This window comes from Drosophila obscura, unplaced genomic scaffold (assembly GCF_018151105.1).
Source record: "Drosophila obscura isolate BZ-5 IFL unplaced genomic scaffold, ASM1815110v1 contig_200, whole genome shotgun sequence".
NCBI lineage: Eukaryota > Metazoa > Arthropoda > Insecta > Diptera > Drosophilidae > Drosophila > Drosophila obscura.
Window position 1 is genome coordinate 3057589 of NW_024542791.1, and position 25927 is coordinate 3083515.

Genomic DNA, 25927 nt, shown 5'->3' on the forward strand with positions numbered 1-25927 from the left:
ATGAAGTCTTTGTTCACTGGATACCAAATGTATCACCTTTATTTACAATGAAACGTCACGAACAGATCAATGTACATATATGTTTTTTTATTGCTAATATGCCCGATCGATTAGGCGACGATGTGTCAGGTGCGAGTGCTACGTCAAGACTCTCGTAAGGGCAGGCGGACCGAATTGCCCGTGCCCTAATGCAAGCGAGAGAAAGATAGATGAAGAGAGCGATAGCGAAGACGAAAGAAAGACGAAAGCTAGATCAGCGATGCCCAGGCCCAGGCCCATTGCCCACGGAGCCCATTTGTTTTTGTAATTGCCCTCAGCATAGGCAAACAATTCTTTTATGCATACACAGTTTGTGCTGTGTACCAACATACCGAAAGCCCAACACAAGCAAACATCACTGTGTGTATGCGATCCGTCCAGCAAAAACCGGTTTTGTCTCTTCTCTGATTCGCTCGCAAGCAAAAATTACGGTAATTTTTTTTGCCGCACACGATTTCAATGTGTTTTTGTTGTTGTCTTTTCTTCGAGTTTGCACTGTTCCCTTATTGGTATTTGTGTTTTTGTTTGGGAGTATTGGTGAGTGCCCAGCCGTCAGCTTGCTTTGGGCATCGCTGAGCTAGATGCATATATAAACCGCGATTCGTGTTTATATATGCGAGGAAAGAAAAGTGCGAGAGATTGCAAAGGCATGCAAGTGCTAGAGCAGATCATGACCATTGCGAAGGCATGTTAGGGCAGACGGACCGAATTGCCCGTGCCCTACGCGATGCTACGAAATGAGAGCGAGGGAGTGTTCGAGAGAACGAGAGAGCTGATAGATCGAGAGAGTGATTTCGAAGGGCGATAGAAAGAAGGTGCAAGACGAAGAGACGAAAGAACGGTTGAAACGGCTATTAAAGTGAGGGGGCGGGTGTAGATACATGTCGATTACAATAAGGTACAGTGGGCAGCGCAAATAACGAAAAAATAACAGGATTTACTTTAAAGCTGCACCACTGACTAAAAATACTGAATAATGCTCGGCTGGGAGACCGAACAGATGGGTTAGCGAGATTTCGCTACTTTTTTGTTGCTAAATGTTCGTAAACGGACTCGGATAAAAGCCTTTAGGGAACAAAAGCGACATATGTATGTATATGTATGTATCTGTCCCCCTCATGACATGACCAGTTTGTACTCACTTTTTAGTCCGTGTGCGATAGAAAATCATTATTTATCGTTTGGTTTCGGCTTCGTCACCTCGGTCGAGTCGAGCGACAACAAAATATGAAGTCTGACAAAGGGAAGAGGTCTAGGGCCGGATATTCACTTGCCTACGGGCTCACCTCGGCTCTAAAACTAAAAATGCATGCCAAGAATTATTTTTCTTTCGACTTTTCTCGAGTTTTTAAAGTAAAAATTTTGGGAAAAATACCGCAAAAAAATTATGAAATTTGAATTTGAAAGCTGAATATCTTCCAGGCGTTAAGCTGCAGATACGAAAAGTCTAGGTCGGATTTATAGCTGCGTTTGTCAGCTTTTCAGAGCTGCAAAGTTCTATGCAACAAGATATAAGATACTAAAGTTATGTGAAAAATAGAAGCACTACCTCTGAAAAAACCAAGAAAAAAAATACCAGATTTTAAAAATTCTTTAAAAAAAGAGCACCATAAAAAAAAAAATAAAGTACTACAAAAATTTGTAAATCCCGAAATCTATCAGACAAAGTCATTTTGGTTCACAGCCTAAATCAAAAGTTCAATTTTGTCGAGTAGTGTAATTGGAGCCGGAGCCTCAGCCTTCCATGATGGAATATACTGTATGCTCTCTGCATACTTTTAGGGTAAGATTTGTAGGGTTACATTGGGCATTCGTTTAAATTTCGAGGGAAGTATCAAAGCTTGGAAAAACAACTCCAAGGCAAATAAAGATCAGATATCGATATGTTAATTTGATACCCATTCTATTTGAGTAATTAAAGGTAGGTAGGTACATGCATACACATTTGGAGACATACATAAACATAAACGATAATTCGACTTAAAAGTAACAGCTAAAATTAAACATGAAATGGCATTAATCAAGTATACATATATGCAGGTATATATAACATGGAGTGAGTGTCGTCTTAAGGCTATATCAGATGGATCACAATGCCACTAAGTAGTATTGTTTTGTCTAACTTAAGCTAATCTGGCTGCTCCGTTCTGCATCTCTCGCCCGTCTAATATCGTCGCTCCTCCTCCTTCTCATTCAATGCGGAAAGCGGCTGATAGCTGGGATTGGAGAACGCTTCTGTGTTGCTGCTGCTGCTGCTGCTGCCCCCACCACCGCCAGTTGTGGGCTTACTGACGAGATTTTTACGCGGCGGCTTCACATTCACATAGTTCTCGGCATCGCCATTAAGTTTCGTCTCCACGTGGTGCCGTGGCGATGGCTTGGGCGTCACATATTGCTGCTTTAGCGCCTGATTGAAGCGTCGCCCCTGCTCCGGACTCGGCTCCCCATCCGATGTTGATGTGCGATGGAGCATGGGTATCTCCTCGGGCGCCTGATCGGCGGCATCCACCGTCGGCAGGCCGTTCTTCTTGCGCAGCGGCTTGTGTAGACTGCTGTTCATATTGTTGCTAAGCGTCGGCGAGTGCTGTCCCACCTGGCCGACCTGTCCGGGGCGTTGTCCTTGGGCTGGTGTGGCATCTGAGAAGGTGAAAGAGGTGTCGGTTGTTTGTAGCGGTGAGAAGTCAGCAAACTCTGTGAAATTGGCTGTTGGTGCCATATCATCGCCATCGAGGCGTGTGGGTGAATAGATGGCGGTGCTGGTATCGGGTGGGCTGCTGCTGCTCATCGCCTGATAGTCATCGGGCAGCTCCTCGATTCCTGTGCGGGGTTAGTTCAGTGTTTAGTGTGTGCGCAAAATGAGTGTGTGTATCGTGTGCAAATGGAGGTTAGTCAGCTACACCCCCAGCCCCCAGCCCCCAGCCCCCAGCCAGGCATCAATACTCACGTATATCGGGCACTATATGGCCATTCACGTAACGCGGTGCCGCCGGCGCCAGTTCATCGGGGGAGCCCATGAGGGCCAAGTAGTCTGTGGACTGATTCTTCATGTACTCCATGTTCGTTTGCATATACGGATTGTTAAGGTCCAAATAGTGCTGCAAAGAGAGAGATTTCTTATTAGAATTTCTTGTATTTAGTTTGGGTTTATTTTTCGTTGCCTACATTGGCCACATCCTCGCCCAGCATGGTGGCAAAACGCTTCTCCAGCTCAGCGAACAGGGGTCTGCTCTCAGGACTGCAAGCACAAATAAATATGAATACAGTATGCCCCATTTGGGGTTTGCTTTCGGCGCTTACTTCTTCCGCCAGCACTCGAGCATGATCTCGTAGAGCTCTTGATTGGCATATGGCGGCTTTTCCATGCGATAGCCATCATTGAGCTTGTTGAACAGCTCCTGATTGGGATCTATGCCCGGATATGGCACCTTGGCCAGCGAGAACAGCTCCCACAGCACAATGCCAAAGGACCACACATCGCTGTAAGTACTGAACACATGATCACTGAGAGATTCCAGCGCTAGCCATTTGATGGGCAGCTTGCCGCTCTCTGTAAACAAAATTTATATAGATTAAATAACTGCCAGGTATATCGAAATAGTTGCCACCCACCTGATTTCTTGTAGTTATCGCCGCGATACATGGAACGTGCCAGACCAAAGTCACAGATCTTCACCACATTATCCTCGCACAGGAGTATGTTGCGTGCTGCCAGATCGCCATGCAGCACCTTCTTGGAGGACAAATAGTCCATGCCACGTGCCACCTGAAAGGCCCAGCTAACGAGATCCGTTGTTGTCACCGTCATGGCCTCCGTGGAGTCTGTCTTGTAATTGGAACGCCAGGCGGGCTGTATCGAATTGTTGGACATTACATGTTCATCTGCGAAATAAATCATAGATCACTCAAGGTTGGTTCTTTTTGCTGTGTGAGGTGTGAGGTGTGGCTCTTACCCTCTGGCACTGTTGTCATCACAGTGGCTTCTGTGGCACAGGTGTCCGTCTGACGATCGTAGCTGTAACCAGCGGAGCCCGGCCGACCCGCACGCGTGCCCGAACGTGGATCGTTGTCCGAATTTCTGCGATGATTTTGCGTATAATTGTTGTTTACGGAGTTCATGTGATTGGTATACGGATGGTTGGGGAAACCGACGTTAGCATATTTCAAGCCACCAGCACCACCGCCACCGCCACCATTTATATCGCTATTTAATTATGCATCCACAACAGAGAGACACACACACACAGAGTGAGACACATAAAGAGCATAGAGCCATGGAGACATGGAGCCATGGAGCAGTGAGTTAGGATGCCACAACCAGGGAGGATGATCACAAGAACAGGCACAATCAGGGTGTGTAGGGAGTGTGTGTGTGTGTGGGGGGTAAAATGTTGTATTAGATTGTGTTTCGGTGTACAATTATTTGTTGGTTAGTTTGGAATTTTGTTGTTGTTTGGTATGTTATTAGAAACAAAACAGAGAGAGAGAGAGAAAGAGAACAGAGAGCAGCCGTTAGTAAGCATCTCATATAAGTACAACATAGTACTGGGGTGTTAATCATTCCACATAAACATAGTTCTAGTTTAGTTGTAATCAAAATATAAATATAACTCACCGATTTAGCTCAAAGTTTTCCGACACCCGTTGAATCATAATTGCCGGATCGATTCTATCGTTCACGAGACTTATTTGATTGATAAAACACTTGCGATTACGAAGCAAAAAGTTTTGCACATTGCCAAAGCGACAATATTCCACAATGACCATCAGTTCACCTGCTCAAAGTAGAAATATAATTGAAGTGGGGAGGATGGTTGAGGCTTCTTTCTGGTGCACTCACGCTTTGCTATATTTTTGGTCACTGCACCCAGCAGATTAACCACATTCAAGTGCTGGCCCAAATGCACCATGATCTTTAGCTCGGAGACCAGGGCACGCACCACCTCATTGTCGGCGGTGCGTTTGACCATTTTGACGGCCACCGTAGAGGTGGGTTCATCGGCGCGTATGCCCTTGGCCTCGCCCTTGAGCACCACACCAAAGGCGCCGGCGCCCAGCTGTTTGCCCAGCTTCAAGCTGTCGCGCGGGAACTCAAATTCGCGATTGTAGGGCAACAGATCCGCCTGCTCGTCGAGCGAGAGGGCGGGATTTATGTGATCCACAGCACCCTCCTCGAAGTTGGCCAAACCGGCCAACTTCAAGGCCAAGTGTCGTTTGTGTTCCTTGTGGTAGCGCACCGCCAGAAAGGCGCACAAGCTGATGAGGATGAGGAAGAGCAGGACACCAAACCAAATCCAGGCTTTGTTAATTCCAGGCATATCTGTGAGAATCAATTAGGGAGTGAGAATCATTCACAAGAGTAAGGAAAAGAGGGGAAACACCCACCAGCAATGACCACCGTGATGGAGTTCTCAATGCTGCCCAAACGATTCTCCACCAGACACCTGTAGATGCCATCGTCATAGGGATACAAATGGGTGATGAGCAGCTTCTCCTGGTCGTCAATGATGTGCGTGAGATTTGTTTCCCGCAGCTCCTTGCCATCCTTGAACCAGCGCACATTCGCCTGCGGCACGGCCATGGAGCGGCACTCCAAGGCCAAAGATTCACCCAGTTTCTTTTCCATCTTCGAATTGGCATTCAGATTGGTGTGCACCCACTGCGGTGCCTTGGGATCGTGAACATAGACATCAATCTCCCGACTGTCGTACTCTCTGGGGTGGAGTATGTGATGGGCGCGGCACTCGTAGGTGCCACGATCTCCGTCGCCCATCGATGGGAACTTCAACGTGCTCTTGTAGGAGTAATTACTGTGGCTCGTTTGTATCAGAAGAGCTGTGAACAAACCAGAAGAGATCAGGCATTGGCTGAGAGTTAAGAATGAGTGCCGGCATACCCTCTGATGGCTCCACCTCCTCTCCATTGTGATACCACTGCAGATTGCCATCGAAATGGTAGGCCAAGGCCTCGCAAGTGAAACTCTCCTCATCCCCTTTGGCAATTTTTCGATGCTCATCCAGGCCGTAGATGGTCATGTTCTCCGCTATGTTACCCATCAGCACATGGGACTTGGTAATGGCCATGCGCGGCACACCGTCCACCAGATTCTGCGCCACGCAGGAGAGTATGCCCGGCTCTGTGGGTGTAAAGGACACGGCATAGATGCGTTCCACAGTGAGTTTGCCCGGCCGTGGCTGCACATTGAACTGTGGATAAGCAGAAGGAGTTTAAGAACCATACTAAGCAGCGTTAGGTGGCATTAATTGTATACCTTAAATGCCTTTTGGACATCGGGTGACTACATGCATGAGAGACAACGACACAAGACAACACACACACAAATGTGACAGTTAATATTCGAAGCAAAACACCAAAGGTACTCCGCCCACCAGATCTCAGATACTTACACTGAAATTCTGATTGAGTGTGGCACAGGTGGGCCAACGCGGCACGAGAGTGCAGGGCCTGAAGAGAAAGGTAACCACCGCTGGGGGAAAGGATCGCACAAGGCAATCCAAATGCGCCTCATTGCCCGCCTGTACATAGACATCCTCCATGCTGAGCTCTGGCGAGGACATCACGCTCACATTGTACTCCAGCGACCGGGTGACATTGCCATTGGTGCCCTTGAGGACATACGTGCCGCTGTCCTTTAGCTGGGCGTTGTGCAGCCGCAGCGTGGTGCTCGACTCCTCCGATACAATGTTGAAGTTGTGCTCCGCCTCCCAAATTTCACTGCCATCGGGCTTGTACCACTTGAAGCTGGGCTGGGGATAGCCACCGAATTCCGCGGTCATTGTGATCGTACGATTGGCAAACTCATTCACATTGTAGTGGCCAGCGGGCTCTCGCACATCCAAATAGCTTGAGTTCGGTTCTGTAAATCAAAAATTGAATTTAATTTAAGCTGCTACTAAAAAATGGCGCCCAACTTACGCATAACTTTGATCTTGTAGGTGATGAACTGGGGCCGATCAAAGCTATCGGTGACAATGCATTTGTAGGGACCCTCATCGGTTCGTTGGACTTGGGTCACCGTCAACTTGCTGCTCCCCACCACATGGGTGTTGTTCTTCATGGTGTTGTCGAAGCGCGGCTTTGTATAGGTAATCCGACCGGCAGCATCCAGATGGTAGGAATCCTCGTGCAGTGTCCACTTCTCCCTGTTGTTGGGCGTGCTCCAGGTCATGTCATAGTTCACGCCCTGCGGCGCAGACAGCTCACAGACCAGGGTGAATGTGCCATTCGCATAGACATGATTCCGTGCAGTGGAGCTGATCGAGGGCTTATTCAAGCGATCATTCGCTTCTGTATCATCATATAGTAGAGAGTTTTATGTTATTACATGGCACTTGGGTTACTCTTTGGGGGTCTTGCAAGCATTTCTACAGCGCGATATTCATGCATTTATGGAATGGGATTAGTTATAGACATGGACACACAAAACTACATTAGGATTGGGATTAGAAACATCGTCAAGCAGTTAGTTTGTGTTACTCTGTACATGGCTTATAGGTATAAATTAGCTGGTTGGTTTAGTCAACAAATAATACAGTCCATAAACCAACAACGAGCAATTCCTCGGAACATAAAGTGCAAAGGGATCGTACAACAGCAAGGACATCCAACAAAGCATAGCAACACTTACGCCCTAGATTTGGCGAGGGCGATGGACTCATCGATGCCAGCAGACGCACTGGACTACGCTTATGACGCAATGCATTTAATTTTGAGCGATCATCGGATTGAGTTTCAGTCTCAGATTGATTACGACCAAGCCCAGCACCAGAGTTTAGAGCCACATTACCCATTTGTGTTGTGTTAGTTAGTGTAGTGAGGAAATCATCATCATTCTCTACAATATCATTATCTGCAGTAACCTCCGTCGCAACAACGTTGTACTCATCGACAACGTACTCTGTGTTAGGCGGCAGAATGGTGGTATCCAATCCAGATGCTTGGGAGGAGTTAGCAGATTAAATGACACACAGTGGGGAAAGTTTTTGGGGGGGGGAAATAATCAAAAGAGAAAGATATAGTGAGAGAATAGTAGAGAAAGAAAGACCATTTTGTTAGCACAAAGAAATGCAATCGTAGATGCAGTGTTTCGGTGTTCATGTGTGTGTTTTGTCTCAACTGTACCAGAGTTCCACACGGGCAGCATTCATGGCAGTGCTGCTCAAAGTTTACATAAGCAAAAGGACACATTTGTTGTGATTGAAAAGCATCCACCAGTGAAGTGATTGGCCCATAACAAGGACTATAAAATACCAATTAATTGCAGCGGGCAGAAATTCCATTTAAAATTTTATTCCAAGTTTCCTGGAAGGTGCTTCAATGCTCTCTTGGGCTTAGCCATCGACTCCCTAGAATCGCCATAGAACATAGAATTTTGGTGCCACATGCAACATGTTGTGGTTATTTTATAGTCTTTGCAGTCACTCCGCGAATGTCCTGCTAATGGAACTATGGCAAAAGATACAGTGACTTGTGTGCGTGTGTGTTTGTGTTTGTTTCTATGATATTGTGATAGTGCATTGATATGGATATAATTTTGAATGGTTTCGCCATTAGATGACGTCCTTGAACCATATAGCCACAGGTAAAACCACCAATAACCGATAATCGTTAACCGAAACCACCTTTCCAAAGGTATAATCGATAATTATCAAATCAAAAAAGTAAAAAAAAAATAAAGAGGCAATAGATTGAAAGCAATATTTACGACATGTAGTATATACGTATATAGGGGAGACAGAAATCACAAATCACGAAACTTTGGGGTGCAAAAACTCACTATCAATGTGACCGTTACCGATAAAGCGCACAACTATGACCGTGTTCTCCTCTTCATTCTCAGCGGCAGGGTGCTCCGGCTCACAATAATACTCCCCACCATCGATGATGCTGCGTATTTCGATGGTGAAGCCACGCTTGGGATCGTAACGACCAGAGGTCTTGCTGTAAAATATCTACACAGGGATTTTCAAAAATGCGTCAGAATATTAGATTTAACTCAAAAGAGAGAGAGAACTCAAGAAGCAACAACTTGGTCTGTATATCTTCCCCCCCTTCTAATGTTTCGCGGTGTTTTTTGGACTCTAATACTTGGATTATTATGTAATATATTTAAGATACTGTTGGATATATATATATATAGTATGTATTTTGTATATACAATTGTTGGCAAAACTACGGAGTAGAACAGACTGTGTGTGTGTGGCACATACTTGAGTAGTGTATGTCGAACATATCGCCGTGACAGTAGATGCTCGGCGGTGGCTTCGCAATGATATGCAATGTGAAGCCCCAACGGGCATCATAACTTGAATTATGATAGAAGCTTGGCAACCCCAACAGAGCGGGACGTAGTGAGCTGATCTGCTCCTTCGTATTATTCTGTGTGCATCAGAGAGAAAGAGTAAGGAAAGATCAGTGTTGGTCCAAAGGCAAGGCAAAGGTCCAGAGGACTGCTCTCTAAGCCACTACTTTTGTGGATGGGAGGGGGTGCTGCATGAAAAGGGGAAACTCCCACACTCACATCTCCATTGAATGTCAGCAGCACTTCCGTTTCGGGCATCGAGGGCTTGCAGGGTATCACCACATCCGTGTACTGGCGGGCATGTACAATGGGTCCCGTTGGCACCAGCAGGGTATTGGGATCGTTGACAAACACATATATGGTGCTGCCAAGATCGTCGTTCACCATTTCGCCGAGCATCTCGCCCAGCTTCTCGTCGGTGCTGCTTTTGAGGCGCCCCGCCTCCGACTCCTTGATGCAATAATATGCACCCACATTTTCCGCCGACACCTCGATCAGGTGCAACTGCAGGCCATACGGACGCTGGGGATCCTCCTCCGTATTGTCGAAGCTACTGACCAGCGGCCTTTCGTGACTCGCCCACCAAATGATCGGCTCACTGCCCTCACAGCGCAGCGTGTAGTTGGTACTGTATTCCAGCTTGATGGATTCCTTGCAGGGCGTTATCAGTGGAGCGCCATTATCACCTCCACAATTGGTGGATACCTCGTTATCCTCCAGCTCGTATTGCGGGCGAGGCACTAGAACACACAAAAAAAGAGAGTCACATTAGACGATTTCTTGTACAACTAACTGTAAAGATCTCTCTGCATCGTAACAAAAACATTGTTCAAATGTTTTTTTCGTATTTTCTTTATCGTTTGCCGGGTACATTCTTCCCGTCCGCTCCCCCTCCATGGCTCCCTTCCTCTGCCCAGTGGCGCTATTGTAATGAACTTAAGTGATTTGCGATTGAGCGGCGACGCTCTTGAGCTGCATCTGTATGCAGAAAGAGCGTGAGAGAGAGCAGGGGCGTGGAAGAGGGGTTCGGGTTTGCATTGAAGACTTTTAAAGGGGATTCAGTTGGGGTCTTTAAATATCTCAGAATTGATTAATTGATTATATATCTATTATAGATAGACGATATTTATTTATTTTTTATTTGCCTATTTTTAGAAGAAAATCCCTTCTTTTAAGAACCTTCTATTTTATTCTCTTATCTTTTAATATCTCAAATTTCTTAGAGCAATAAATAATGAAAATATACTATACTATATACCTACATATACATACATATGCCTATGTACATATGTATCTACGTAGAAGAGTGTTCCTTTACCCATCATTTGTAAGGGGAGAATTCTAGTACTTTTATGTGGTATGACATGTTATTTCTGATCTTTAAATATCCCAAATTTATTAGACTTAATTTATGTAACTCCTCACGATCGAATAAACTTACAAAAAAATATAATAGCAAATATATGGGTTTTCTCTCATTTTGTAAACTAAATCCCTTTGGCTACACCCCTGTTTCCCGCTATAGCTGCCTGCTACTGCTTTATTTCTTTTTCATTTTCATTTTTGTTTTGTTTTTTGCTCCAGAATCAATTATTTGTTTACTGGCGATAACAATTGAGCCTTGCCTTGCCTTTGCCTTCCCTTTTGCTGCCTCTGATACTGGCTGGAATTATGTACATGCATATGTACATATGTATGTACGAGTATGTATGTACGTTCTCAGCCTCAAGACGACGACAATTGTAATTCGAGTGGAGGGTACACAAACATATACTATGTATAAATGGGGAAGGGGGAGTAGATCATATGATCATTTAATAGTATCTAATATATTTCTGGACTTATTTGTGACACTTTTATGAGTGTCTTTCAAATGAAATTTGGTTCTTTATCAAGCGCGGGTTCAAGGTTCACAATTGTGTCTAGTATTTCAGATGTGGAGCCTGCGGCTTCTGTCTGCCAGAGCGATGGAGAGATTGGAGAGAGAGCCGCACAGTCCACATAAATTATACAGAATGTCTGGCCATTTGACAGGAAGCGAATCGTGTGCCGACACTTGTACATATAGTCACTTGATATGTATACGAATGTTTACGTATATACTCGTAATCCCACACGAATGTATAATACTTTTAATTGTGCAAATTGAAATCGTTAGCGTACACTGTTTTTATTTTGTTTTTTAATATTTTAACGACCCTTTCACTTATCAATTCCAGTGAAATGTTGCTGCGATAATCTGGGAATTTCTTGAATGGAGGGGGATAAGCCCCCCACCCGTATGTAAATGCAAATCGTACTTACATGCATCACTCCACGATATCCAAATGAGTAAGGGAAGCCAGCAGCAGACCACCAAATTGTGGGCCAATCGCATATTTGCACTTTTTGCTTAATTTGTTTGTTATTTGGGGTTTTTGTGTTTTTAAATATTAAGCTAATTTGATACGACTATATTTAGTATATATACGAGATATACGTTAACACATTTGGCCCAGTAATGCCATGGTCACGCCTGGTGTTCGGTCACTTTGCTCACTTAGCGATGCACTGAAAGAAATCAAACGGTGGATGACATTTTCTTAGAGTTGGATAACAAAAATATAAGAATATTTTTAATTAAACATTTTTGTGGTTCTTTTCACGCTATAATATTATATATCTAAATGAAAAGGTTATGTAAATTAAATATTGAGTTTCTTTGCCCGAAATTTTGTCACTTTAAGGATTTAATTTTGAGAGTTTCTTTTACGTTTTAGATTTTAGACACGCACTAGGAGAGGATTAAAAAGAGAAAGTTGGTTGAGATTTGTTATAGTTCTCATTTTAAATTGATTGATTTATATATAATTTATTATTATTTATTAATTAGTAATAGAGATCCATTTGTTTTAGTTTTCATTCCAAATGATTTATTTCTTATTCATTTTTATTTATTTTAATTACTTTTTAATCAAACAATCAGTATTCTTAACCAAATTGAAATTTGTAATAGCATTTCTGTACATTTTTTTTCCGATTTCATTTTCATGTTTTCATTTTTTTCTTGCTTTTTTCCTTCAAATGAATTAATTAATTTTTCTACATGAAAACAGTCTTTCCGCTTGGATTTATCCGCTTTTTAGGCACACACCAACTGCATAATCAACCAGAACGGACTGAAACTTGGCGCTGGACGGTCGATCCATATCCCGAACGGAGTCTCGAGCTCGATAAGACGCGCCCTGTCCCCTCCCTTGCACGCTGTTTCTGTGCTTGTTTATGCCTTTGCATTCATTCAGATGTCCGTTACAGTGTGAAATGCTTGATAAAGACCATCCAGAAAAACAAAAACAAAAAGCACAGAAATCAGAATGAAGAGAAAACAAAAACAAAACAAAACGATTCTCGGTACGAGCAGCCAAAGAAAATGCCCATTGCTGGAACTGAACCCGGTCGGTTACTCGGCGGGAGTACGCGTAATCTGCCAAGCAGAAGCATCGGTCGCCAGTTATCAAATTCGTAGCTGGGGCTATCAAGAGAAGAAAAATACATACATGCGAGTACTTAAGCGCATAAACAAAAACAGAGATCGGGAGAGACAAGAGCAAGAGCTCGAGATCTGGGCTCTGGGCTGGAGAAGAGCTTCGCTTCGCTTCGCATTGGATATTACGCATACGAAGAGTGTGGCAAGAAGTTGGATTGGGAAACGGTTGGGGAGATCTTCCACTCGAAATACAATATTTCTGTGTCACTTCCGCATTGGGGAAGAGCATCGAGCACCGAGCATCCGGAGCAAAGTTGGGGGGAGGCAAAAGCCACACCTATAAGAGAGCTGGGAGCTGGTCCTCTGGCAACAGGTCAGGCCATAGCTCAGGCCATAGCTCAGTGTCAAAAGTGGCCACACATGGTGGCAGGGGGTAGCTACTCGGAGCAACTAAATGACAGCGAGACATGCACAATTAAACAAGTTGACTAACCGTCGCCAGCCATCGTTTGCCCCGCAATTAGAGCATGCCCCATGGCTGGCTGGACTGGATTGAACTGGACTGCTGTGTCGCCTGTGTCGTCTCTCTGCTGATGGGCAACTTCCTGTGGCCATGTCGTTAAAATATAATCCTCCTACTGCCACAACACAACACAGCACTGCGCAGCGCAGCAAGACAACAAGTGTCCTTAGTCCCCATCTGGACTTTTGACATCAATAAACAGGAATTTAATTTCAGGGCGCACCTCAAAAGTGCCAACCCGAACACCTCCCCCATCTTACCATCTTGATGACATTCAAGCCTAGCTAACACCCACTGACAGTGGCCAAACATACAGACGAGGCATATTGTGGCTAATTGCCATTTGGCCAGCAAATAAAAACATTTATCTTTGTCAGTCATACTCGCAGTAGCCACTGGCATGGATCTGCTGTCGTTGACTGGACTGGGGGTCAGTGCAACAAACACGAGTCCATCCCAGGCACAACAACGTCTTTCTCTGGTCGTTGAGGCGTTTATCGGCTAATTGAAATTACTTTGGTTTCGCCTGTCCGCGTCCCCCCAGCCCATGTCTAATCCTTGGGCACTGGGGCTTAGGCATCGACGCTCTCGAAGAAGCCAATCAGCTGGCAAATATTGACAGGCCTGGCAGGGAGGAAGGTTGGAGCCACTAATCACCTGAGGAGAGCTGCAATAAACACACGATGAAAAGGCAGACAAAAATTCTGTTGGATGGGGAGAAACTTTAACTGTGGCACAATGGGATACACGTTGATGGGATACACTTTCAGAGGAGATGATAGCTTAGTTTGAGAGCTCTAAGTACGTATACTTGATTTATTTCTTTCTTTTTTATTTATTATTTCTAGAACTATTATTATGACAGCCACTGGTTGATATATATATCTTGGGGAAAATCAATAAAGAATCTTTAAAATATTTATTTTATGGTTTCTAAGGGTACTAAAATGGCCGCCTAAATCATATTGTTGAGGAAATGTATACTAGCTTTTGGAATATAACTTTCCTAATGGAAATATAAATAGTAAGATGAATAGCCAAATTTTTCAGGGCGGCGTTTGAAAGTTCCCTTTTTTGTGAAAAATTCACTGCAGCCCGGCCACTGTCTCGTATCAATGTTAATTGTTGCTCTTATTTATGGAAATTCCTAGTTTAGTTATTAATTTATGTACACGTATTTGATCGACTTAATCAGTTAGTAAATTCTTTTCAATTATAGTCGAATCGCTAAGAGCTTTGGCATGTTTGAAATTCATTTGGATAAAAGCTTTCGCTGAAATGTTTCCATCGTGCAATCCCCGAGATATCATAGCCGATACCTGCCGTTCCCTTTGGTCACTATCACAGATTCTAATCTCTTCAACTCACATACCAAACAGTTTTTATGTATTTTAAAGTTCAATTGGGTAAAAGCTTTTGATGAAAATGTTCCCCCAGACAGACATCATAGAGTATGCATCGAAGGCACATAAATGCTCGTAAAGTTTGCTTGCTTCCATTACCATTACCCAGCTTCACATCGGAGCCCCCCACTCACTCCAATGCCCAGTAGCGGACAACCGATCAAATGTGTCTGGCAACATGTTGCACAAACCAGACAGGCCCCAACCCCCAATCCCAAGAGGTGGGGGGAGAGCTGGAGCTGGAGCTGGGACCGTCACGTCACTCTTGCCTTCGAGTTTCTGTTGTCGCACGAATGTTTGTTGTCATGGCGACACGCCCACAGTGCCTCCTCTCAAGGGCGAATCGCATAGCTCAGTTTTTTCTTTCTTTTCGTTGCTCCTGCGATTGTAGGCTATTTATATCTTTGCAACAGTTTGCTTTTGTGGCTTGGTTGCAGCTCCTCTTCTCTTTCTCCCCCTATCTCTCTCTCTCTCTCACGTGCCCCGCGTGACGCAAATTACAGGAGACCCCTAATTGCAGGCCCAGCTGCTGCCTGCCCCCAGGCCCCTTTCAGCGCAGATATTATTTCTGATTGTTTTTTACCTACTGGGTCGTGCAATCATCCCGGGGACGGGACTCTTAATGAGAAACAGTGCTGTGGGTTGTTGAGCTATCTTTAAGAACATATTTCTGCACTTAGTCAGCGGCGATTTACCACTCAAAATATTCTGAGTCAACGCTTTCGTTTGTTTATTGAATGCACAAAAAATTATAAAGAATTTCTAGAGCTATCTTTCGTCCACATGTTTGAATAAGCGCCAGAAGATTCCACTTAACTTTTCTGCCACGAAAAGTGGGAAAGTGGGACTTTCACACTCTCTCTGGGCCTCTGGGTTTGGTTTCTTAGATGTTTAGCCGATAACCGATTGAGGTAATTTATCCAAGTCTTTCACAGAGTGATGTAGAATCATTTCTTCAAGTATCTACCAACTCGGAACGAGAGAGAGGAGAGAGAGTACTATTTAGGTCGATCCATGGTCTCGACATATATCGATATTTAACATATGTTTATCACAGAATTGTTTATGGCCCCATCGTGTCGAATCGTATAAAGTATGGCATGAGCGGAATGACGTCATTCCATGGTCGAGTGCCTGCGGCCTGAATTCATTCATTCCCTCACTCCCTCACTCGCTCGCCAATGTCCAACCCACCCAGCTCCTGCTCCACCTCCTACTTCCACTCATGTATGACGTATTCACTCACGTTTGCATTACTCCCCATGTAAATCTGTTCACATAAGTGACAATATTTGCGTATTAATTAAACGGCGACGCGCCGCACTCAAGCGGCAAATAAAATTGAGATATAATCGTGCATATATATGTACATATAAATACTATAAGCGAGAGAGCATGTATGTACATATATGTAATCGAATATGTACTTAGTATTCAAACTGTTTTAATGAATGCATTTTAGTAAGGGGCGATATGTGCGGTTGAAGGTGAGGGTAGGGGCCTTTGAGCAACTGTCTATGGGTTCGATCAAGTACAGCTGTTCTTTATACTAAAGAAAAGATATTTTGACGCTTAAGGAAAGCTGCTATAAAAGGAACAAAGTGCTGCTTTGGGGCTCAGAGAATACTCTGAAAAGGAATGCATTTATTGGCCCATTTTGAGGGGATTTGCAATTAAATCTAGAGATTTACAGCAGTATCGGCAGGGAAGGGCAGGGCAGAGATAGGGCCGTGTCGATCACTGATCTAGAATGACGTACATTGTTGTTGACAGTCTCAGTGTCAATATTTACCCAGAATTCCTCATTTTCTACAATTAAGTTACGACTTAAGCTATGAGTAGCTCAAAACCTAAATCTTCCAATCAGAGCTCGAGAATGATTCCATATTTTGGTGGATTTAAAGGTGATTCATGATTCAAGAAGTTGAATATGTATTAAAATAAATCTTTTAAGGTTTCTTGCTGGATATAAATGCGAATAAAACCAGAAAGAAGCCCGTGAGTCAGTAGATTCAAAGTTTACACTTAATAATTGATATCAGTGCTAGAGAACAATACCATATCTGGTTCGATTCATTATGGATCCATACGTCATGAATGTACAAATTAATTAAAATTAATTTTAATTGATTTCTTGATGGTCAATAATTATTATAGACATATATTTTCAGCTATAAACGCAGCCAGAAAAAAAAAACATAATTTCATAAGTTCTTAAGATAGAAAGTAGATCTTCTAAGACTTTCTTTTATGCATCCATTGCTGCATCCTCTGCAGCTGAATCAGTACATGATCTATTGATACTTTTATTGTCTACCAAACACCTCCGGTCAGACCCATAAAGAAAAGACTTTGCACCCGTCACCATCACCAAACAAACTTTTCTTTATAGTTCGCCTGGATTTTCTCCAGGAAAAACTCTTCTCCTTTCTTTTATTTACGACCCAAAAAAACTTTTGACAGTTTAACGCTGGACGCGACGCGAGAATCTTTTCAACATGTTTTTACAACTTTTTATGGGCAATAAATGAAAAAGTTGCCTCATACCGTGGCATTTTATGCAGTTGCTCTGCATGTGCAACAGATTCAGATTCAGATTCAGTTTTTCGTGGTTGCCTCTCTTTCTGTTTCCGTGTGCCTGTTGTTGGTTTTTTTTTTTTGTGGTTTCTGTCACGTGTTGCAGCCCCCCCTCCGCCACTTTTCCAGGCTACGTGCCTGGCATTCATTTACTGACCGAACGACCTGAACCAAAACCCTCGCCTTGTCAGTGCGGAAAATTTCCCTGAGTTTTTCCCTGCTGCTTGCTGTACATTCTAATTTGAGTCTCCTGCTGGCCTTCGAAATGAATTTTATATTGAGCCACATTTCACAGTTTATTTCTGCAATTACCGAGTACAAGCGAAAGCCAAGGGGAAAGTGTCTTTTCCACCTAGCACAATTTACGACTCTTTTGCTGGGACTTTGCCTTGATTTGATTTTTTTTTCCCCGTTTGACCTTTGGCCTGTGTGTGCGTGTGCGTGTGCAGCTCAAGTGGCAGCAGTTTTTCCTTCTTCTTTATTTTCTTTGTGCATTGTAATTATAATTGTTGGCCCCAGCAACAAATTTAAAGGAAAGTTTACACAAATGCCGCGCCCCGCAGCAGAAATTTGCACAAAAACATGCGGCTGGCTCTTGGCCAAAATAATGAGTGGAAGCCAGACCGAAAAACAAACCGAAATAATATCTGGAAATATTTTTATGCATCTCTGCAAATGCCTGGAGTGATCAGCCGCTGGCAGGAAGGAGGGGCGGCCGCTCCACGGGGGGTGGTGCAGCACCAGCAATCGGTTCATTACAAATTCAAAAAGCGCCACGCAATGCACGGAAAATGGAAATTTTGTTGGTTGCAATTTGGGGCAAGCAAAGATTTGCTGCTGCCTTCAGTGCTTGACAATTCACATAAATCATTAAAAAAAAACGGCAATCGGCAAACAACAGTATCGAAATCTTAAGCCAAATCTGTGGAGGTATTGGCCCAATCCAATCCATGGAGGCCCCACACTCGTATAAGTAGCCCCCAATCCATGAAGGAATGGCCCATGGGCGGGACACCCAAGCCACCAAAAATTGCGTGTGGGCTTTCAAGACCCGCTCAAAATGTTGGCCAACTCTCTCGGTCTCTTTTTTTATGTTTTTCTCTGGGCCTAATCAAACATCTAATCATCGTTTTGGGCCATGACGCGAGTTGCGTGCCACCTCATGATGAAGGAGTAGGTGACATGGTAATGTTTCATTAGGTAAGAAGGGGCAAGGTAAGAGCCAACTAATTTCATTAACCAAGTGGCATGTGCAGGCGCAGGCCCTTCCTTGGAGGCAGCTGCTGGCCAGCAAAATTGTCATAAGTAGGCGGAAACATAATGTAGTTTTCGTTGAAATTTTCGTACTTATTAGCAAATGGTAGAGTATTTTGGAATTTTCAAGAATAAATGAACAATGAAATGAAATGAATTATAATTAATTTTGCCGAAACAAATATTTCGTTTACTTGAAATTTATTTCTTTGATTCCGTGTTCACGAGCAATGAGGTATGGCATCTATCTTATATTTTCATCACACCTCCAATTCAATTTGTTTTCTTCATATTCCATGCACGCATTTGTTCTGTTTTTAATTTATGGAATTTTTTGTAAGCTTATTATCAATTTAAATGCGATCTTTCATATCATTTCATCGCTGCCACAAAATGTTTGTTTTTCTCAGTTGTCAGTTGATGTTATTGAACGCTTACAGAAGGTATTTAAACTTTGATCGGAGGTTTCTGAGGAACAAAATAAATTATCAAAACAAATATCAACATAAAAAGCTTTGTTTTTCTGTCCGTTTGATTAAATGTATGAATACCAATTGCTTAGTTATACTCGGGTAGATATATGGATGGGAAGCTGTATTTTACATTATTTAATTTTTCCAATGTCATAAATAAACTATATTGGGGCACTGCAACTGCAACTTGTAGCTTCATCGACCAAATCGGAAAAAACTAGCTTTGTGTTTCTGTCTTTGTATTTCTTATTAAATCTTAAAGCAGGGTTGAAAACAGTTTAATATGTTCATTGAAGTTTGCAGTTAAATCAATTAAATCTGCCAAGTTCTACTGCCCATTTTCTGTTTTTTTGTCTCTTCATAGGAAAGCTAATCTGTAAGACTGTGCTCGTGCAGACACTCCTTATATTGTTTATTGTCTCTGTCTATTGTTTATATGGGAATTTGTACATTTATTATGCAGGCATCACTAAACGGAAGAGTAATTAAATTTGTTCCTTCTCGTTTCTTTCCCGTTTTGTCAAATTAATGGAAACTGAAACATTATATGAAATGCTCTTTCCAACCAATTCTTCTAGTTCACAGATTTCAGTTTTAAAGATCTAAGAAAAACGAAAATATTTATTCTGAAGAATAAACCTACGAAAATGATCTAAGTCACATAATGTCGATTCAAGAAGCGAGTGCTGTGGTATTTTATTGAAGTGTTTAAACAACAAATATTAATGATTAAATGCGACCTCTGTCTTTTATGCTCTCCAAGCACTTCTATTAAAGACCATAACTTTTCGATGACACTTCCAATGGACAATTTATTATGTACTCGTATTATCTATTGCCAGTGAAATTTATAGTGGCTCTCCAACAGATCGGGGGGATTTAATTAATTAAGCAGACATTTCGGGGTCAGGCGTTCGGAGGGGTTGGGGGATATTCCTGCTCGTATCAGCGGGTACATTTCACCAACATCTTGTTTTATGTGGCTCTCTGTCGAGTTCTAATTAATTGATTAATGGTCCGTGGTATGGCCACTTCCCTAGTTCTAGCTCCCCCTCTCAGCTCCACTATTCCCTCTGTCCCTCCGTGTGCTTAGGGGATAAATTGACAATTTTTTTTTTGGGGCAAGTGCAGCTCCTGCTGTGGACACCTCCCACTAGTAGTTGTGCCATGGCAAGTTGTGCAATTTATGTGTTGATTCTTTTTACTGTCGTACCGCCACGCCTTCGCCCACGCTAACATCCACGCCCATGTAGCGCGTACCATGTTCCCTGCCATGCCCCATGCCCCATGCCATGCCCCATTCCCCAGCTGGATTCGAATACGGGTCTAATGCATTTTTGAAATGTTAGCATGGGCCATGAGGCACGAGGCATGACGGAGGCATGAGACGGGGGCAGCTCTAATCTGGAAAGACAGATGCACAAGCAACAGCTAAAAGACAAATAAACTTTTGACTCGCTGATAAATTGGCAACGAAAACGCAGCAGGGAGGGCGGCTGTGGCTGTGGCTGCCACAGAGAGAAATCCCCAAGACGTTGTAAGATAAAGGCCGCCCATATAATCGTATGCAAGATGTTGTTCAAATGCGGGTATCTGTATCTAAAAGATACATACAGGCAGCAGCCAGCAGTCACCAGGCAACCAGGCAGCCACCTTATCAGGCTGTTTAGCCATGTGTTTTGCAATTTCTTATCTTCACAGCGGCTTAAACCCCATTGGCTAGGAAATAGATATCAACCTAAGGTAACACTGAATACAAATCCCCAGCAGAAGCGGTACAAATTATAATTAAAATGTGTGTTTCTTTCTGGCAGCGTTGGCATTTACGTAACCCGCAAAGAAAGTCGCCAATTTCAGGGGAAATAAAAGTGAAATTACGAGAGTAAATGCTTCAGCAGCATCAGCAGCAGCAATAATAACGTCCAAGACAAAACGCTTAACGGAAATGTATCTTTTGGATGAGTCATTTGGGAAACTTTGATAGTTTTATAGTGTCGGCGGAGGTTGTGTAAGTCAGCCTCTAAGAAAACCCAAAGTGTAAAGCGAAACCTTGGCTGAAATATAATACTGCTAATACTAGGTATACGAAATGTTAGACAGCTGAAGCGTTAAGGCTACTTTCTGGATTAGCCTGAGCTTTGTTTCTATATTTCATGATAGTCTAATTTTTTTTTACATATTTAAGCAATTGCTTTTCCTGCTTTAAAGCAGAAATATTGCAGGGAAAGCTAGTATTTTCAGCTCCGTGGAAAAGGCAGTGAGTGAGCCATTACATTTCCAACTTTTGCATCTATCTACTTGCATTGCTCTAAGTCAAGGTCGGTCCTACGAATGCAACAATAAAATACTAGACTATAAGTGACTAGGGACATAGAAGTTGTGTCGAATTACTTTAAATTATGATTTTGAAGATAAATAAATATTCCAAGCAGTAATAATATTACCCGAGTTTAAGCAGATGTAAATAATTCTGATCCATAAGGGAATACTATATAGATATTATATATATATCATATAAATATGTTTTTATTGGTACCATTTTATATTTATAGTTCCCTCTCTTTAATTATATCTTCTACATACAACCCTGCGCCCACTTAAAGCTATGCATATTTATTAGTTTACTTTCTTTCAAATAAATATATACGAGTATGATAAAAGTTTTCCCTGCCTTGTTATCCATGTGTAGTATTTGTCTCGCTTTTGCCAAGCAAATCCAATGAAAACACACGCTTGTTGGGCAGGGAAATTGAATTGTTGGCACCCTGCCCACCGCAACGACAACAAGTTGTTTTGGGGGGCAGCGGCAGCTGCCACTAAACGCAAACTTATTGAAATATAGTGGAAAATGTGATATAGATTTAATAGCCGACAAGTGTTTAATTTGTTTGTTTTGTTTGTGTTTTCGACTGATTAATAAATAAATAACTCAATTCGATGCGAAAGCGTTGCCTTGACCCAAAAATTCCAGTGCACTCAATGGATGGGCAAAATAAATACGAGTACGAGTATTACTCAATATTATGTTTGCTGCCTTTCTTGTGGAATTATTCGCTGGAATTGGCTGAATCGATATGGACGTGTAGAGAGGCTGCCACAGCCCCCCCCAATCTTGCTTTATTCCCAACGGAAGCGAGATTAAATTGTTTCATTGCTCATTTTGATGCGAGTCTCAGAACTGCACTGCACTTTGCTTCTTATTGGACTTGAAAGTACTTTATAACGGCCGGCAAAACTTTCTGCAAATCCGGTTAACTGACTTTCCCCCCAACTAGGAAACAAACAAAAACATTATGCATAGTATAATGAATGGATTGCTGCAAATGAGGCTCCTCTTCTAGGGTTCTCTCTCTCTCTCCCCAGGCATCAGGCATCAGGTGAAAGCTGGAGTGCTTGTTCTGCCTTTTGTTAAGATTTATGGCCCGGTGAATGGTTAAACGCTTACGCCCCATTCCAGACAGCCAGCTCCAATGGCCTGGCCAAAAATATTTGTTGTCGTTGTCCATTTATTATTTATGTTGTTTCGGTGTGGGGGACAGGGACACTGCACAGCACTGACAGCAGCAGACAGCACCAGCGGATATAGAGACCCCAGACCAGCCCCCACACTCGTGTCCATCCATTCATAGAATGTTCCGTCGCCGACCGCAACAACAAACAAGCAAACAAACAAACAAACACAATGGCAACGTTTGGAACTTAAAGCCAGACTAGACTCGTGAAGATTTTCGTTGGGGTAGATCTGAATTATGTATGGCTAAAGGTAATTGCTAAATTCAATTATGTGCACTGCAAAAAAAATGTACCAGCAAGCTGGAGATCGTGCTTCATTATAAATGCTACATAAGGTAAATAAATAGTGGAAATTATGAGAAATTTTCCCCAAAATAAATATGCTCATAATTTGAAGCCCTTTTAGTATCTTTTCTCCCGTGTAGATGATATCTTGTGGATATCAAATTTATGGCCCTGCGTTTATCCACTTTATGCAGCAGTCAGAGCACATCCAGGGCACAAGGCTGGATCTCGTGCTAAGCTCGTATCTAAAGTCTTTTTAGTCATCCTAGTAGACAAGGTAATTTATTCGTAATGGAGCTGCAGCTACGAGTACTCCCCCAACTCCTGCTCAGCTCTGGCTTAAATTTGACACGTAGCTGGAGTCCGGTGTTCTGTTGCAGTCCCTGGCATGACCATGTTGCAAGTGCAGTGCCGTCGTATCCATGGATGGTCGAGCCATAAACCGTGCCTGATTAATGTGCCATGTTGTGCAAAATGGGAAAGGTGTGAAAAAGAGTTGTCCAATGGGCAACGGGGCAAAATTTCCAAGAATCGTTGGCTTTTCCTATTGATTTTCCTTGCGCTATCACAACACAACAGTTGTTCGGAATGGAATGTTTTTTGCATGGCGAATTGGTGGGGTGGGGGGAATTGGAGTTCCCAGTAAATGTTTATGCAGCCCATTGGCCAGAAATGAAATGCACTTCCTGGACGCTTTCCCCCCGCCCATTTGAGAGGCAACTTTATGACTTGATATGACTCCTGCCATTCTCAATTTTCCACTCACTTTTTCGCATTTTCCAGCAGTGATTGACGGCAGCAGCAGCAGCAGCTACAATTAGCAGCCCGCCAGCCGTTTGAAGTCCAAATGGAGCAACCGATCTCAAGTGTCTGCAGATTGAACTGCAGCGGAATGGATTGTGATGGGATGGGGTGGGGTGGCGTGTTGTGGGGGCACGGCTGTAGGAGGTCTGTTCTGTATTCAATAAACAAATTGGGTCCCAGCCAGCAATTGCAGCGGTGACCCAAATTGGAGAGCAAAAGAGTTATGTGCCTCTGATTCGATCACATCAGATCAGAACTTTTGTTGGCCAGAGACACAAATGGAAATGCAGATGGAGAGAGGCAATCCTGAGTCACGTTTTGTAATGGAAATTAATTTGCTCTGCTCGATTCTTGCAGCCAGCATATACATATACATTTTTTTGGGCTTTGTTTTGCTTTGTTGTTTATCACACAACATTTTGTTGGTCAAGAAACTGAAGAAGAACCGGTTTAAGAAAGTTGTTTCAGCCGAAACAAGAAAGGAGAAGGAGGGCGGGCTTTTGATTAACGAAGCATTTGATACTCTCTGTGTGGGGGCGGGGGGATCTAATATTTTGAATGGCAGCTACTAAATATAGTAGTACAACTATGTAATATATAGATATTCTATTTTTAAACATTTTTGATTGGAATATTAAGGAACCCTTAATGTTGAATTATCTTTAAAACGAAAGAAGTTTTTTTCATTAGGACTTGTTTTTTGACTGATTTGCACTATGACAGCTATATAAAATACTATTACGATATTGTGTGATCACTAAATCCACCAAAAACAAAGATCTGTTCAAAGTTGCAGCCGAATAAATTAAAGACTTATGGACTAATTGGCATTTGGCATGAAAAAAGAGGATCATGCTGCTGATCTTTGCTCCAATATCTGCTAAGAAACCATCATACCCCACTTTATAGGGTATCACAAGTGTTTGGCCTGAAGAAAACAAAAGAAATGTGAACTTTTGTTGGTTGCAAAACTCCAACAGGAAACACACACATTGGAGAGTTGCGGAAGATGCTAGAAGAAGTTATCCAAATATCCGGCTGATGATTAATAGTGTAATAAATTGTAGAAGATATTCACAATCTTACGCAGTCTACAGTTAACCACAGCAACAGCAACAGACACAGACACAGCAATAGCAACAACCACCACACCACGAGTATTCACCGGTAGTCACGGCCAAGCGATGAATCATAATCGAAGAGCCGTGGCAGAGGCGTATGAATATAGAGGGGGGATACCTGGGGGCTGCTTTGGAGCTTTGGAGCTGGGGTTGTGGTGACCGTGTTTGCTCTCTCGACAGAAACGGAATGCCGTTGACGTATGCCACGCATCAATACAGCCAAGAACTCTGCTCACTTATCAATGGAATACTGGGGCTTTGATAATACACACACAGACACACCCAAAAAAGTCACTGATAATGCGCACACACAACAATAGCCATAAACCGATTTAAACGAAGTTTTTTGATGGTTTTGAATGTTGCATTGAGCAACAACGCAACCACAAAACAGGCTCACACACAGATACAACACAGATACTCAGATACTCAGATACTCAGATACTACTATTTGCGATTGAACAGCATTCTCGAATTTCAGATTTCAATATCATAGCACATTTGCTTTGCTCTCTTGGTGCTTTGTCACCCACCACACACCCAACACACTCAACACACCCAACACACCTGTAGATACATTGATACGTATTTGTTTTGTATTTGACTTTGTATTTGTATTTGTCTTTGCATTTGTATAGCTGTTCTGTTCTGTTCTGTTCACTCAATCGCTCTCACTCTTTCGCACTGGCATCGATATCTTGCTTATTTTTTTATTATTATTATTTTTGAAAGGCGGCTCATTTATTTAGCACCTTTTGATGCATCACTTGTTTTCTCCGTGGCCAGCCCAAAACTCTGCGGGCACCAACCACATTTTTTAGCTTAAACTTTGCTTATATTATATTACCATTACCGCTTACGTTTTCAAATTTTTCGTGTTAAATAAAACCTTCTTGCGTGGGGGAGAAGAGTTTCAATAACAGATAATTATTAAGTTAACTGCGTCGTCGACAAATTTGAACAGTCTGTTCTGGCTCAGATCACCATATAAATGTCGTACCGAAAACGTTGAGAGCGCGCGTTAATTCCCCGACGATCGACTTTGACAGCGGCGCAACTTGTTTTTGTATAATTATATATATATTGATAATTCCAATATTAATTTACATATCTACTTGAGAATTTAATTTCGTAATTTTAGTAAATTATA

General features: G+C 42.7%; 1 protein-coding gene across 1 annotated transcript; it reads right to left on the minus strand.

Moving 5' to 3' along the window:
- Positions 1–1924: 1924 nt before the first annotated feature.
- LOC111076644 (platelet-derived growth factor receptor alpha) lies at positions 1925–25896 on the minus strand. The gene is made up of 17 exons (XM_041593941.1): positions 25638–25896; positions 11663–11908; positions 9578–10098; positions 8834–9008; positions 7685–7993; positions 6973–7344; positions 6444–6913; positions 5933–6242; positions 5422–5871; positions 4877–5356; positions 4652–4811; positions 3990–4240; positions 3649–3918; positions 3337–3586; positions 3202–3274; positions 2984–3134; positions 1925–2856 (listed from the first exon to the last, which is right to left on the minus strand). The coding sequence occupies exons 2-17, from the start codon at positions 11733–11735 to the stop codon at positions 2204–2206; spliced, it is 4968 nt and encodes a 1655-aa protein (XP_041449875.1). The 5' UTR covers positions 11736–11908; positions 25638–25896; the 3' UTR covers positions 1925–2203.
- Positions 25897–25927: the final 31 nt, after the last annotated feature.